The 12,312-nt window shown below is 46.1% G+C and overlaps 1 protein-coding gene across 2 annotated transcripts in view; it reads right to left on the bottom strand.

Annotated features, from left to right (window-relative positions):
- Positions 1-2,434: 2,434 nt before the first annotated feature.
- LOC112258730 (myosin-10-like) overlaps positions 2,435-12,312 on the bottom strand; it is a 59,899-nt gene continuing 50,021 nt past the window's right edge. For both annotated transcript variants that reach the window (XM_024433261.2, XM_042307026.1), the window contains 21 exons: positions 11,966-12,126; positions 11,700-11,808; positions 11,407-11,538; positions 10,797-11,003; positions 10,502-10,639; positions 10,266-10,389; positions 10,002-10,173; positions 8,989-9,346; positions 8,640-8,846; positions 8,442-8,546; positions 7,736-7,888; positions 7,337-7,585; positions 6,989-7,201; positions 6,601-6,813; positions 6,302-6,463; positions 6,055-6,183; positions 5,719-5,931; positions 5,313-5,521; positions 4,921-5,029; positions 4,212-4,384; positions 2,435-4,107 (listed from right to left, as the gene is read on the bottom strand). In XM_024433261.2, the coding sequence (XP_024289029.2) occupies positions 3,951-4,107; positions 4,212-4,384; positions 4,921-5,029; positions 5,313-5,521; positions 5,719-5,931; positions 6,055-6,183; positions 6,302-6,463; positions 6,601-6,813; positions 6,989-7,201; positions 7,337-7,585; positions 7,736-7,888; positions 8,442-8,546; positions 8,640-8,846; positions 8,989-9,346; positions 10,002-10,173; positions 10,266-10,389; positions 10,502-10,639; positions 10,797-11,003; positions 11,407-11,538; positions 11,700-11,808; positions 11,966-12,126 (3,693 nt within the window). In that variant the 3' untranslated portion in view covers positions 2,435-3,950. The remainder of the gene's footprint in view (positions 4,108-4,211; positions 4,385-4,920; positions 5,030-5,312; positions 5,522-5,718; positions 5,932-6,054; positions 6,184-6,301; positions 6,464-6,600; positions 6,814-6,988; positions 7,202-7,336; positions 7,586-7,735; positions 7,889-8,441; positions 8,547-8,639; positions 8,847-8,988; positions 9,347-10,001; positions 10,174-10,265; positions 10,390-10,501; positions 10,640-10,796; positions 11,004-11,406; positions 11,539-11,699; positions 11,809-11,965; positions 12,127-12,312) is intronic.

Raw genomic sequence — 12,312 nt, 5'->3', positions numbered from 1 at the left:
TGTTCTAGAAGAGCTGCAAAATCTGGACCCCTACAAATCAGCCGGGCTAGACAATCTGGACCCCTTCTTTCTAAAATGATCTGCCGAAATTGTTGCCACCCCTATTACTAGCCTGTTCAACCTCTCTTTCGTGTCGTCTGAGATTCCCAAAGATTGGAAAGCAGCTGCGGTCATCCCCCTCTTCAAAGGGGGGATCACTCTTGACCCAAACTGCTACAGACCTATATCTATCCTACCCTGCCTTTCTAAGGTCTTCGAAAGCCAAGTCAACAAACAGATTAGCAACCATTTCGAATCTCACCATACCTTCTCTGCTATGCAATCTGGTTTCAGAGCTGGTCATGGGTGCACCTCAGCCACGCTCAAGGTCCTAAACGATATCTTAACCGCCATCGATAAGAAACATTACTGTGCAGCCGTATTCATTGATCTGGCCAAGGCTTTCGACTCTGTCAATCACCACATCCTCATCGGCAGACTCGACAGCCTTGGTTTCTTAAATGATTGTCTCGGCTGGTTCACCAACTACTTCTCTGATAGAGTTCAGTGTGTCAAATCGGAGGGTCTGCTGTCCGGACCTCTGGCAGTCTCTATGGGGGTGCCACAGGGTTCAATTCTTGGACCGACTCTCTTCTCTGTATACATCAATGATGTCGCTCTTGCTGCTGGTGAGTCTCTGATCCACCTCTACGCAGACGACACCATTCTGTATACTTCTGGCCCTTCAATTGGACACTGTGTTAACAACTCTCCAGGCAAGCTTCAATACCATACAACTCTCCTTCCGTGGCCTCCAATTGCTCTTAAATACAAGTAAAACTAAATGCATGCTCTTCAACCGATAGCTGCCTGCACCTGCCCGCCTGTCCAACATCACTACTCTGGACGGTTCTGACTTAGAATACGTGGACAACTACAAATACCTAGGTGTCTGGTTGGACTGTAAACTCTCCCTCCAGACCCACATCAAACATCTCCAATCCAAAGTTAAATCTAGAATTGGCTTCCTATTTCGCAACAAAGCATTCTTCACTCATGCTGCCAAACATACCCTTGTAAAACTGACCATCCTACCATCCTCGACTTCGGCGATGTCATTTACAAAATAGCCTCCAATACCCTACTCAAGAAATTGGATGCAGTCTATCACAGTGCAATCCGTTTTGTCACCAAAGCCCCATATACTACCCACCATTGTGACCTGTACCCTCTCGTTGGCTGGCCCTCGCTTCATACTCGTCGCCAAACCCACTGGCTCCATGTCATCTACAAGACCCTGCTAGGTAAAGTCTCCCCTTATCTCAGCGCGCTGGTCACCATTGCATCACCCACCTGTAGCACGCGCTCCAGCAGGTATATCTCTAGGGTCACCCCCAAAACCAATTCTTTCTTTGGCCGCCTCTCCTTCCAGTTCTCTGCTGCCAATGAAACGAACGAACTACAAAAATCTCTGAAACTGGAAACACTTATCTCCCTCACTAGCTTTAAGCACCAACTGTCAGAGCAGCTCACAGATTACTGCACCTGTACATAGCCCACCTATAATTTAGCCCAAACAACTACCTCTTTCCCTACTGTATTTATGTTATTTATTCATTTTGCTCCTTTGCACCCCATTATTTTTATTTCTACTTTTCACATTCTTCCACTGCATATCTACCATTCCAGTGTTTTACTTGCTATATTGTATTTACTTTGCCACCATGGCCTTTTTTTGCCTTTACCTCCCTTATCTCACCTCATTTGTTCACATCGTATATAGTCTTGTTTATACTGTATTATTGACTGTATGTTTGTTTTACTCCATGTGTAACTCTGTGTTGTTGTATGTGTCAAACTGCTTTGCTTTATCTTGGCCAGGTCGCAATTGTAAATGAGAACTTGTTCTCAACTTGCCTACCTGGTTAAATAAAGGTGAAATCAAAAATAAATCAAATAAATAGACAGGTGTGTGCCGTTCCAAACCATGTACAATCATGTACAAGTATTTCTGTTTTTTGATTTTGTATAAATTTGCTACAATGTCTAAAAACCTGTCTTCACTTTGTCATTATGGGGTATTGTGTGTAGATTGATGATTTTTATATCCATTTTGAATAAGGCTGTAACATAACAACATGTGGAAAAAGTCAAGGGGTGTGAATCCGTTCTGAATGCACTGTATAAGAGGCAATCTGTATCATTCATTCATGTTGGGTAAAAAGAGGTAAAAGTTCATATTACAACAATATTGTGTGTCTGTGCACAGTCTATCTACGCACTCCCTCAGGGTTTTAATGTAACCACAAATACAATGAAGTAAGGGAACAATGAATGGCAATGTAACATAGACCATACATCACATATCAGTTTGGAGACAGTCTTGACCCACAACTACTGTGGGAAAGACTAAGAGGACATCAATGTGTTGCACAAGAAATATAGAAGAAAAAAATATTTTTCTACAATGGATATGTTTATTGGTCTTTTACAACAACAACAATAAAAGTCTAGAAATACAAGAAATAAAAGGAGATGATGAATACCTGGTCGTCAACAGCCAGTCCACTAATAATAACAACCTTCAGGATGTTAAAGCTTTGAACCCAATGAAATCCTACTTTCTGCCTGGCAGACAGAAGGCTCCATAAATCATGCTGTTATAACACTGGTTCACACCAACACCATGGGAGAGGTGCTTATGGTATAATATGACACTAAAGCTATGAAACTGGTTCAAACACTACACACTTTTTTCCCCTCATGTCTTTATTGAGAAGTGTCTTTCAGAAGAAACAGATAAACCTTTTTTCCCCCAATTTGTTCTGGTTTAAAATAATAATAAAGACCTCAAATATGTAATTAGTCATTTACAAAATGGTCATTTATGTTTAACATTTAATAATCAAGGCATCAACAAGTGTGCATATTCAAATTGATCGATTGCTCTTCCCTGAACCACTGAATTAAAACCAACGCTCTAACACTCCATAAATCTTCAATAAAACATGAATTACCCTTCTGTAAATCATGCTAATATTATTCAGCCATTTGTAATGTATTGAAATGAAGGTGACACGAGATGTCAAAGAGACCTTTTTGAGTTAAGTATTTTGTACATGGTACAGAAAACATAACTGAATAGCCAGAATTATACATAGCAATATTATAGTATGTCAAGCACACATTTGGGCTGTCTTTCTAAAAAAAGGGCCTTTGCTCCAAGTCTGACAAACCTAATTCCACACATTGATATGTCAAATATAAAATGGTGGGTTATTGGACAAGGTTATATTGGTAAAGTTAACAGGGTCTTTTGCTGGTCATATATATAGGGGGAATGCTGAGGCAACATGGTGTGGTACAATCTAATTTACTACAAACCTGCTACTAAAGAGTTATTCACATAGTTATTTTTATACTAAACTAAGTGGATTGCAGTATCTCTATGACAGTGGTGGTTTTGATGAAAACATTTCTGTGGGATCATCATTTAGGCTACCATTTAAAAATAATTCCCTCGCTTATGCTGTGCTTTGTTTTACATATCCTGGTCCAATACTGTACAATCATGAAAGACATGTTTTTACCGACTTGTGTGCAGTCGTCCACCTGTGTGCCAGTAAACCAGCTGAAATGACAGTGGTTAATTCTAGCTAGAGGGCTGTTTGATTCTAATGGCTGTTCCAGGGAAGTAGCTTAACATAATTATGGTAAACTCCTGCTATTTGTTTTCGAGTGCCTATGCAATTTAAATGCACTTTTATCTGCAATTGATGTTAAAACGAATCCAAGGCTGGATGTGCGGTATATTCATATGGAGGAGATGATGGATTTGCTTGGCCCTGCAGCTTGCCATAGAGGGGTAAGGCAGAGTAGTGGGGTCCACTGCTGGTGTCTGGGGTTAGGAGGACAGGGGTAAGGTTTGTGGGGGCGGAGGCCATGCTGCGTGTGGGCTGGAGGGAGCGCATCTACTCTGGTTGGGGAGCTGCTGGCGTCTCGTTGGCATTGGCGTCCGTGGTCTTGTTTTCCACCTCATCGTCAGATAGGAGGTCGAGCGATGTTCCCTCCACCTGCAGCTGACGCCTGCCCGAGCGGCTGGAGGAGAAACTGATGGGGCCTCCACGCCTGCAGGGGACAGAGGGGGCCAGGAGAGGCATTAGTAACGAGGACCATCAATTTGGCCAATATACACAACTGTTTGTGTGTGTGTGTGCGGGGGCTCTAAATACCTGAGGCGGCTCTTGAGTGTGTTGACCTCACGGCTGAGACCCTCGCTGCTCTCAGTGGCATCGTCCAGCTCCCTCTGCAGCTTCCTGCGGTAGGCGTTGGCACGTGTGGCCTCCTCCTCAGCCTCCTCAAGCTGCCTCTTCAGCTGCTTCATGCGAGAGTTGGCCTTCTCCATCTGACCCAGCCAGGAGTCACAACAGACATCAACAATGATGAACAGTCAATACTAATACTTACAATACTCAGCAGTCCTATGGTCCAGTGGTTACTGGAAATAACCTACTGTAGGAAAGACTCCAATCCTAAATCTTCACAACTATCCAATCCTTGCCCACCTTTGCAAGTTGTACTGAATTGGATAGAATTCCTTCTTTAGCTGTGTACACCTTAAAAATGGACTATGCAGAATTCGCCTAATTTCTGTTTGTGTCAAAACAAGCAGTCATTGTGTGGAGAATCCATAACAAAAAATCTATATATTTTCAGCTGTTGTACAAAACCGAAAGTAAAAGACGCAAAAACTAAACTTAAGAATGGAAAGCATAGAAATGGAGCACTTAGAACAGATCTATTGCTTCTTAGACTTGTTTTCAATGAGAATTAAATAACTATAACTCAAATGTCTATGTTAATTTGGTTAAGTCTCCCAAAAAGTTACATATTGTAGCTTTAATATCTGGGACGTCCAAACTTCCGTGACAAGCTCCTCACCTGTTCCTTGTACTGGTCGGAATGGCGGCGCTCGTCCTCCACCTGCATGCACACCTCCTTCAGCTTCTTCTCTGTCCGTCTCACAAGCTTATTGGCCGCTGCTCGCTCCCTGATAGGAGGACAGAGGAATGAGGTCATAGGACAGTTAGAGCACCACAGGAACCGCACTGTAACAAAGGCTGTCAGTCATAGATCTTCAAGTACATCTCTTATGATTGCTTTTGACTCATTACATTGATCACTTTAACATTTAGATCACAATCAAGAACCTCTCTTCCAACGGGCTGAGCTTGTTCTAAGGCCCTCATGAACTCCTCCTGAGTCTTGGTCTGCTATATCACCTTGTCTAATAAGATATGGAGTTGTTATAAGAGAGTTGCTGTGTTTCTCACTTAGCCTCCTGCTCCAGCTGCTCCTCCAGCTGCAGTATCTTGGCCTCCAGGGCGGTGATGGAGGCCTTGAACCGGCTCTTCACGGAGCCCTCTAGCTCGCCCAGCTTGGCCCGCAAGTCCTTGTTCTGCCTCTCCAGCTGCTGGCGCGCATTCTCACTCTTCTGGGCCATGCTGCGCTCTGCCACAAGCTCTAGGGTCAGGGTGTCCACCTGGGGGAGGAGAGGGGGAAGAGAGAGGTGGAGAGAGGAAAACAGGGAATGAAGGAGAGAGGGGAAAGTGAGAGAGAGATGAGAGTGCTTATGGTAGGGCTGAATAATGGATTGTTCCCTAAAAGTCAGAAGAACAAGGGTAGTATGATTACAATGATCAAGTCTGCATCCTGAAAAAGTTTCCTCCTGGCTCATACCTGCATGGTGGTCTTGCGGAAGCGGTCATTGAGCAGCTCCATGTTGCCCTGTTCCTCCTCTAGTTCCTCCTCCAGCTGAGCAATGCGAGCCTCCAGCCTCCTTTTCTCATCCATCAAGGCAGACTTGCCTGAGGTGCTGTTGGAGATCTCGTCCGCTAGCTCATCCCGTTCCTGCTCTGCGTGGCGCCGCGCCCTCTCTGATGCCGCCAGGTCCTACAGGGCAGAGATCAAACACAGGTCACCATTTCTCATTGTAAGATGAGCCAGTCTAGACTACAGGAAACAGAAGACCAAAACACAGAGTTATGACAGGAGCAATACTACAGCCCACTGTACCTCATGCAGCTGGAGAACCTCGGCCTCCAGGCTCTTCAGCTTCTTCTCATTCTCCTTGGATTGGGAGAATATCTCATCCCGAGAGGCCCGGGCGTCCTCCAACTCCCTCTGGTAGTCTTTCATCTGGGACTGAGGGAGAAAGTGGAGATATATTTTGGTCAATAATGGGATTAGATCTATATATAAAAAAAATTAAATTGTATTTTTATTTGTCTTGTCTGTTCTACAGACAGTGTGAGTTTATTACCTGCAATTTGCGTAGCTGCTTGATGGCTTCGTCACGGGCCTTGTTGGCGCCCTCTATCTGTCCCACCATGTCCATCAGGTCCATCTCCAGCTTCTTCTTAGCAGCCACGGCCAGAGCTCTTTGCTTCCGCTCATCCTCCAGCTCTGCCTCCATCTCACGCACCTGAGGAGACCAGGACAGACCAGGTCAGAGGAGGGGAAGGGGATGGTGTACATTCTCTGAGAGTATGACAACATATTGTTCCTGGAATTTTTTCACACAATTCTTGTTTGTATGGAAGTGATGTGTCCTCTATGCACCTGTTTGACGAGCGCCCTTTTCTTCTCGTCATTCTGGTCGTCTCGCCCTGCCAGGTCTCTCTCGTACTGGGCCTTCATGGCCTGCATGTTGACCTCCAGACGAAGCTTGGCGTCCTCCGTGGCCTGCAGCTCGTCCTCCAGCTCCTCCAGCTGAGTCCTCATCTCCTCCAGCTGCTGATCCAGAGTCCTCTTGGACTTCTCCAACTCATGGACCTGGACGATGGTAGAGAAGATACTTTGAGGTGATGCTATTTGGAATGAACTGGCTTTTAAAGTTTAGGTTTAACCTAGTTTATTTCTGTAGGATGCAGAGCAGTCCATCTGAAAACAGATGCAAACCATTCTGCCCTCAGCTGAACAAAACACAGGTATTCAGTGCAACACTCACGCTCTTGCCCACGTCGTCCTTGGAGCTCATCAGGTCCTCCATCTCACTCCTCAGCTGCTTGTTGAGTCTCTCAAACTCCTCCTTGGCCTCCAGAGCCTCCTCCAGAGCCCGGGCCAGAGACAGGGACTTGGTCTCCTTCTCCCTGGCTTCTGCCTCAGCCCTGTCCTTCTCCTCAGCGTAGCGTGCAGAGATGTTCTTCTCCTCAGCCAGCAGCTACAACACAGGGTAAAAACTGACTTACAGAGGGACAATGTCCACCATCTATCTACACAATGCCATTCCATACTGTGCTCTAAGACCAAGCCAATTTAGCTACCATTATGGATGGCTTAGAGTGATCAGTCAAACCTGGTCAAACTTCTTCTGCTTCTTCTCCAAGTTGGAGACGATGGTTCTCTGGTGGTCCAGATCCACCATGAGGTCGTCCAGCTCCTGCTGCAGGCGGGTCTTGGTCTTCTCCATCTTCTCAAAGGCGATGCCCTTCTCCTCCAGCCTCAGGGTGGCCAGCTCCATGTCCTTCTGCAGCTTCCTCTTCACCTCCTCCAGACCCTCCACCATCCCCACGTCATCCTCCAGCTTCTTCTTGGTCTCAACCAGCTACACATACATAAAGTTTATAATGGTATGATGCTCACTGAAGGATGGCTACAGTAGGTGGTAGATTGTTATGGTGATAACATCTGTATTGCAGTTAATGTGTAATATTATTTGAATAGATACAATTAAGCTGTAAGGCACTGTATTGACCTGGGCCTGCAGTGTGCACAGCTGTTTCTCCAGGTTTCTGCGCGCCACCTCGTCCTCCTCCTGCTGCTCCTGCAGGGTGCTCTTCTCCTCCTCCAGCTGGCGGATACGACTGCTCATGTTCAGCTTCTGACGCGTCTCTTCCTGGAGAAGCTCCTACACACACAGACAGAGAGAGACACAGACATGGAAACAGAATGCCCTCTCCTCTTAATGTAAAATGCCCAATACACCCATTTTTATATCAAATAATTTCTAGGTAACAATTAAGTACTTTATTGTAATAGATTTCCATTAAAATGGGCAAAAATAGCTTTTAATGGGCAAAACACAATTTTTCAAGCAACAATTTCACTGGGACTGTCTGGAAGTGGGGAGGGGAAAACTGAAAACTAGCTGCTATTGGCAGATAGGTTTGGATCTCCCTTTGTTATTGGTCTATGAATCAGTTTACCGCATGGCGATGTCACCATGGAAAGCCGAAACTCCCACGCATGCAAACCTGCTGATTAGAAGGACTTGCTGGTTGAAAATACAATTTATGCAACTACCAGGAAATAACACTGATCAAATTTGTTCAGTGTTAGTTTCATCAGCTGTTGTACAATATGATATAAAAGGCAGGAAAAACAAGATTTTGTCTGCACTGGGCCTTTAAGATAAACATGATGTATTCCTCTCCGTTGAGAGGTTGTCCAGTCTAGCTCACCTGTGTGTCCTGCAAAGCGCTCTCCAGGACAGCAGTGTCTTTAACCAGCTTGATTCCCTTCCTCTCTGCATCTTCCAGCAGAGCAGACACACTGTCCAGCTCCGTCTGCACACACAGCAAACAGCCCAGTTGAGAGACCATCACCAGCATAGGTTAACGTGTGTGTGTGTGTGTGTGCTGCAAATGGCCCTCTCTCACCTGTAGTTTGAGGGAGCGGTCGGCCAGCTCTCCCTTGCCCTTCTCTCCCTCTGTGACCCGGGCCATGACCTCCTGGAGCTGGGCCTCCAGCTTCTTCTTCTTGTGTTCTGACTCCGTCTTGGCCTGCTGCAGCCCCTTTAGCTCACTGACCAGCTCCTTGTTGGCACTCTCTGTGCTCTGCTTGTTCTTCTCCAGGTTGACCTTGAACTGGACACAGACCAAGAGATATTACAATAGGAATCATGCTCAGACAACACATAACATTTAAAACAGAGGAAGTACTACCTCAACCATGTGAAACATTTTCTCTGACTAAACATGACCATGAGGTTGTTGTGAAGCCACCCACCCTTTTGGCCTGCTCTAGCTGCTCAGACAGCTCCTCCAGGGCTGTGGAGTGTCTCTGTCTCATCTCCTGGATCTGGGCCTCGTGGTTCTTGGTCTCCTCGTCAATGGCCTTCTTCAGCTCCGTCACCTCCTGCTCACGCTTGGTCCTGAGCTCCTGCTGGGCTGCGGTGGTGTCCAGGGTGTCCTCCAGCTCAGTCTTTAAGGCCTCCAGTTCCTCACTCAGATCTCTCTTGAGCTTCTCAGCCTTGTTCCTAGAGACCTTCTCTGATTCCAGGTCTTCCTGCAGCTCTGCCAACTGGGCCTGTAGCTCCCGTACCTGCTTCAGGGCGTTGTTCTTCTGGGTCACCTCCTCGTCTCCCCTGACACACACATTTTAAATTCTTTATTAGGATGCAAAATACAACATTGTCGTACAAGTACAAAGGACCCCAAATAGTCAGGCCTATGGTTGGAGAGTTGAACTAAGTTACTATGCATGTATTTTCCACTGGGTGGCAGTATCAGACAATATATCCTGAAATAAACACAGTTACCTTGTTTCTGTCACTACCATTGAGTATGTGAGTTGGTCCTGAAAGAGCAGAGTGTTTTTAATGGCCAGTGTTCAACACAGACTAGACGTGGGGCCAACATTTACACATTCCAACCCAGTGAGATCTGCTGAATAAATAGCTGCTGGGTGGTCTGGTCAGCACTGTTTTCATGACGAGAGGGCATAAAAATGGTAAATGCTCATAGGGTTTTAATAGTCAGATTACAAGATTACCGGTGCAAGTCTGGCCAACTGTAGACCTACCATTGTTAAATATGGCATATAAAAAGACAGGTGTTGAGACAATTAAAATAGGAGGAAATTTGATGACGGCGCTACACAGCTATGTGATAATTACTTCAGTCAGAGAATCAGACTTCCTCGCAGTCAAACACCTTCCAATTGCAAAAGACAGCTGAACTACATCTCCAGGTGGCTTCCATCCAGCTTTGGCCCTGTCTGTCAGTCTGTCAGTCTGTCACCTGGCCTGTATAGCTTGCAGCTCCTCCTCCTTCTTGGCCAGCTGCACCCTGAGCTCCTCTATCTGGGCCTGCAGCTCAGCTATCTGGTCCTGCAGGTCTGTGGTCTCTCCATCCAGCTTCCTCTTGGCCTTCTCCAGCTCCTGACGAGTCTTCTCCTCCTTCTTCAAACGCTCTGAAGGGAGAAGGGAAGGAGACCGATGGTGTGAAAGTGTCTGGACTCACTACCTATAACTAGTGAGACCTTGTAGGTAAGAGGACACCTACCTTCCAGGTCCACCATCATCACCTCCTGCTTGTTCTTTGTCTTGCCCAGGTTCTTGGCCTTCTCCTCCTCCTCAGTCAGCTGGGACATCATCTCATTGACACGGTCATCCAGGAGCTTCTTCTCCTGAAGGGTAAAAGAGGATTCCGGTTGTTTATAATGATAGTAAAGTCCAGAAGCATAATGTTAGTAAGGTCCAATATTTCTCAACCCTAGACTGCCTTTCATCTCCACTCACCTTCAGGAACTTGGAGTTCTGGTCCTCCAGGAGCAAGATGTCCTCCTCAAATTTCTTCATCTTGGCCTCAGCTGTCACCTTCTCCAGCTGCAGCTTCTGCCTGGCAGCCTCCTCCTCATCCAACTGCTCCTCCAGGTCCTGGAAGAAATAAAATCACAGCATTTATTAAGAAGATAACTGGTAGAAATGCTTTGGGTCCACAGAAAATGTATTCTCTTTCATAAAACATGTGCAACCACTTCCATGTTCAAACTTCTCAAGCTTCCACTCTGCAGCCTCCATGTCTCATCAGTACCTGGATGTGAGACTGCATCTTCTTCTTCTCACTTTGCAGGCCCTGGGTCCTCTCCTCCTCCTCCTCCACTCTAGACTCCAGGTCATGAAGGATCTCCTCCAGCTCCTGCTTCTTAGCGGCCAGACGGGCTCTCATCTCCTCAGCCTCGGCAAACAGCTCCGTCTCAGCCTGCAGCTGCTCCGCTAGGATGTTCTTCTCCTCAATCAGCTACACAATGCAAACATGGGCATAATGGACTGAATGGTACAATGCGGAATTGAAGTTCATAAAGGGATGATCCTTAGGGTCTACACTCTTACAAAAACTTGTTCCATAAAGGTAGGTAAAGCCCTTTTTGGTTTCAGGTAGAACCCTTTTTGGTTTCAGGTAGAACCCTTTTTGGTCTCAGGTAGAACCCTTTTTGGTCTCAGGTAGAACCCTTTTTGGTCTCAGGTAGAACCCTTTTTGGTCTCAGGTAGAACCCTCTGTGGAAAGGGTTCTACCTGGAACCAAAAAGGGTTATTCAAAGGGTTCTCCTATGGGAACAGCCAAATAACCATTTCACGTTCTAGATAGCACCTTGTTTTCTAAGAGTGTAGTCTACTATAGTTGGTGTGGACTGGACACTGACCTGTGAGTGCTTTCTCTCCATCTCCACCAGTTCTCCCTCCACCTTGGTCTGCTTCTCCTTCACCTTGACAAGCTCATCGTCCTTGGCCTGCATCTCCTCCTCCTGCCTGGTCACCTGCAGCAGGGGCTTCACCTGGGGGACAGAACACAGACCTGGGGTCAGCCACTGTTCAAACGTAGATGACTAGGAGCCTTATCATATAGCTCTATAGAGAGACGTAACAATGCTGGTGTTACAAAGACAGATTAGCCATATACAGTAGATATAGTGTACTGTAATGGAGACATGCCCACCTTGGTAAAGAGTCTCCACCACTGCCAATGCTTCAGCTTCAGGTAGGCAGAACAGTTCCTCTGAAGCACCTTCAGACAATTCAGTTGCTGCTGCTTCTTAACAAACGCCCTGTCAGGAAAGAGAGGGGAGACGTGGTCAGACATACTGACCAAGAAGGTCAAAGGAAACATATATCTGTGGCATCTTTCTGTCCTAAGAAGTGTTGTAGTGGTCACGAAAGGAAGGAATTGAGGAAAGGTAAGGCCATTACATATAGAGAACTCACTTGCGGGCCAGGTATCCCCGGCAGACAGATTGGAAGTAGATGATGATGTCCGTGATCTTTAGGTCTCTCTCCTCCTCCAGGTGAGCCAGCACTCCAGCCCTGAAGAAGATCTTACTCTGCCCAATCCTGAACAGGTTAGGATCCAACTCCAAGGCTCGGATCTGGAGTGAAAATGGGTCATAGATTTAAATCCAGGGAAGGAAGGCCAAATCATAATAAACAGTGTCATTTAAGCGATGCCCTATAAATACTAAGGAAGAATCATGTCATGGGTGTTTATGAAGTCGATATACATTTAACCTGCTTACCGTGCTCTAGCTTGTAAAAGGACAAAGAGCCTCTCCCAA

Source organism: Oncorhynchus tshawytscha, linkage group LG27, assembly GCF_018296145.1.
Source record: "Oncorhynchus tshawytscha isolate Ot180627B linkage group LG27, Otsh_v2.0, whole genome shotgun sequence".
Taxonomy (NCBI): Eukaryota; Metazoa; Chordata; class Actinopteri; order Salmoniformes; family Salmonidae; genus Oncorhynchus; species Oncorhynchus tshawytscha.
Note: the sequence above shows the minus strand (reverse complement) of the source record. Positions and strands in the feature narration are given on the sequence as shown.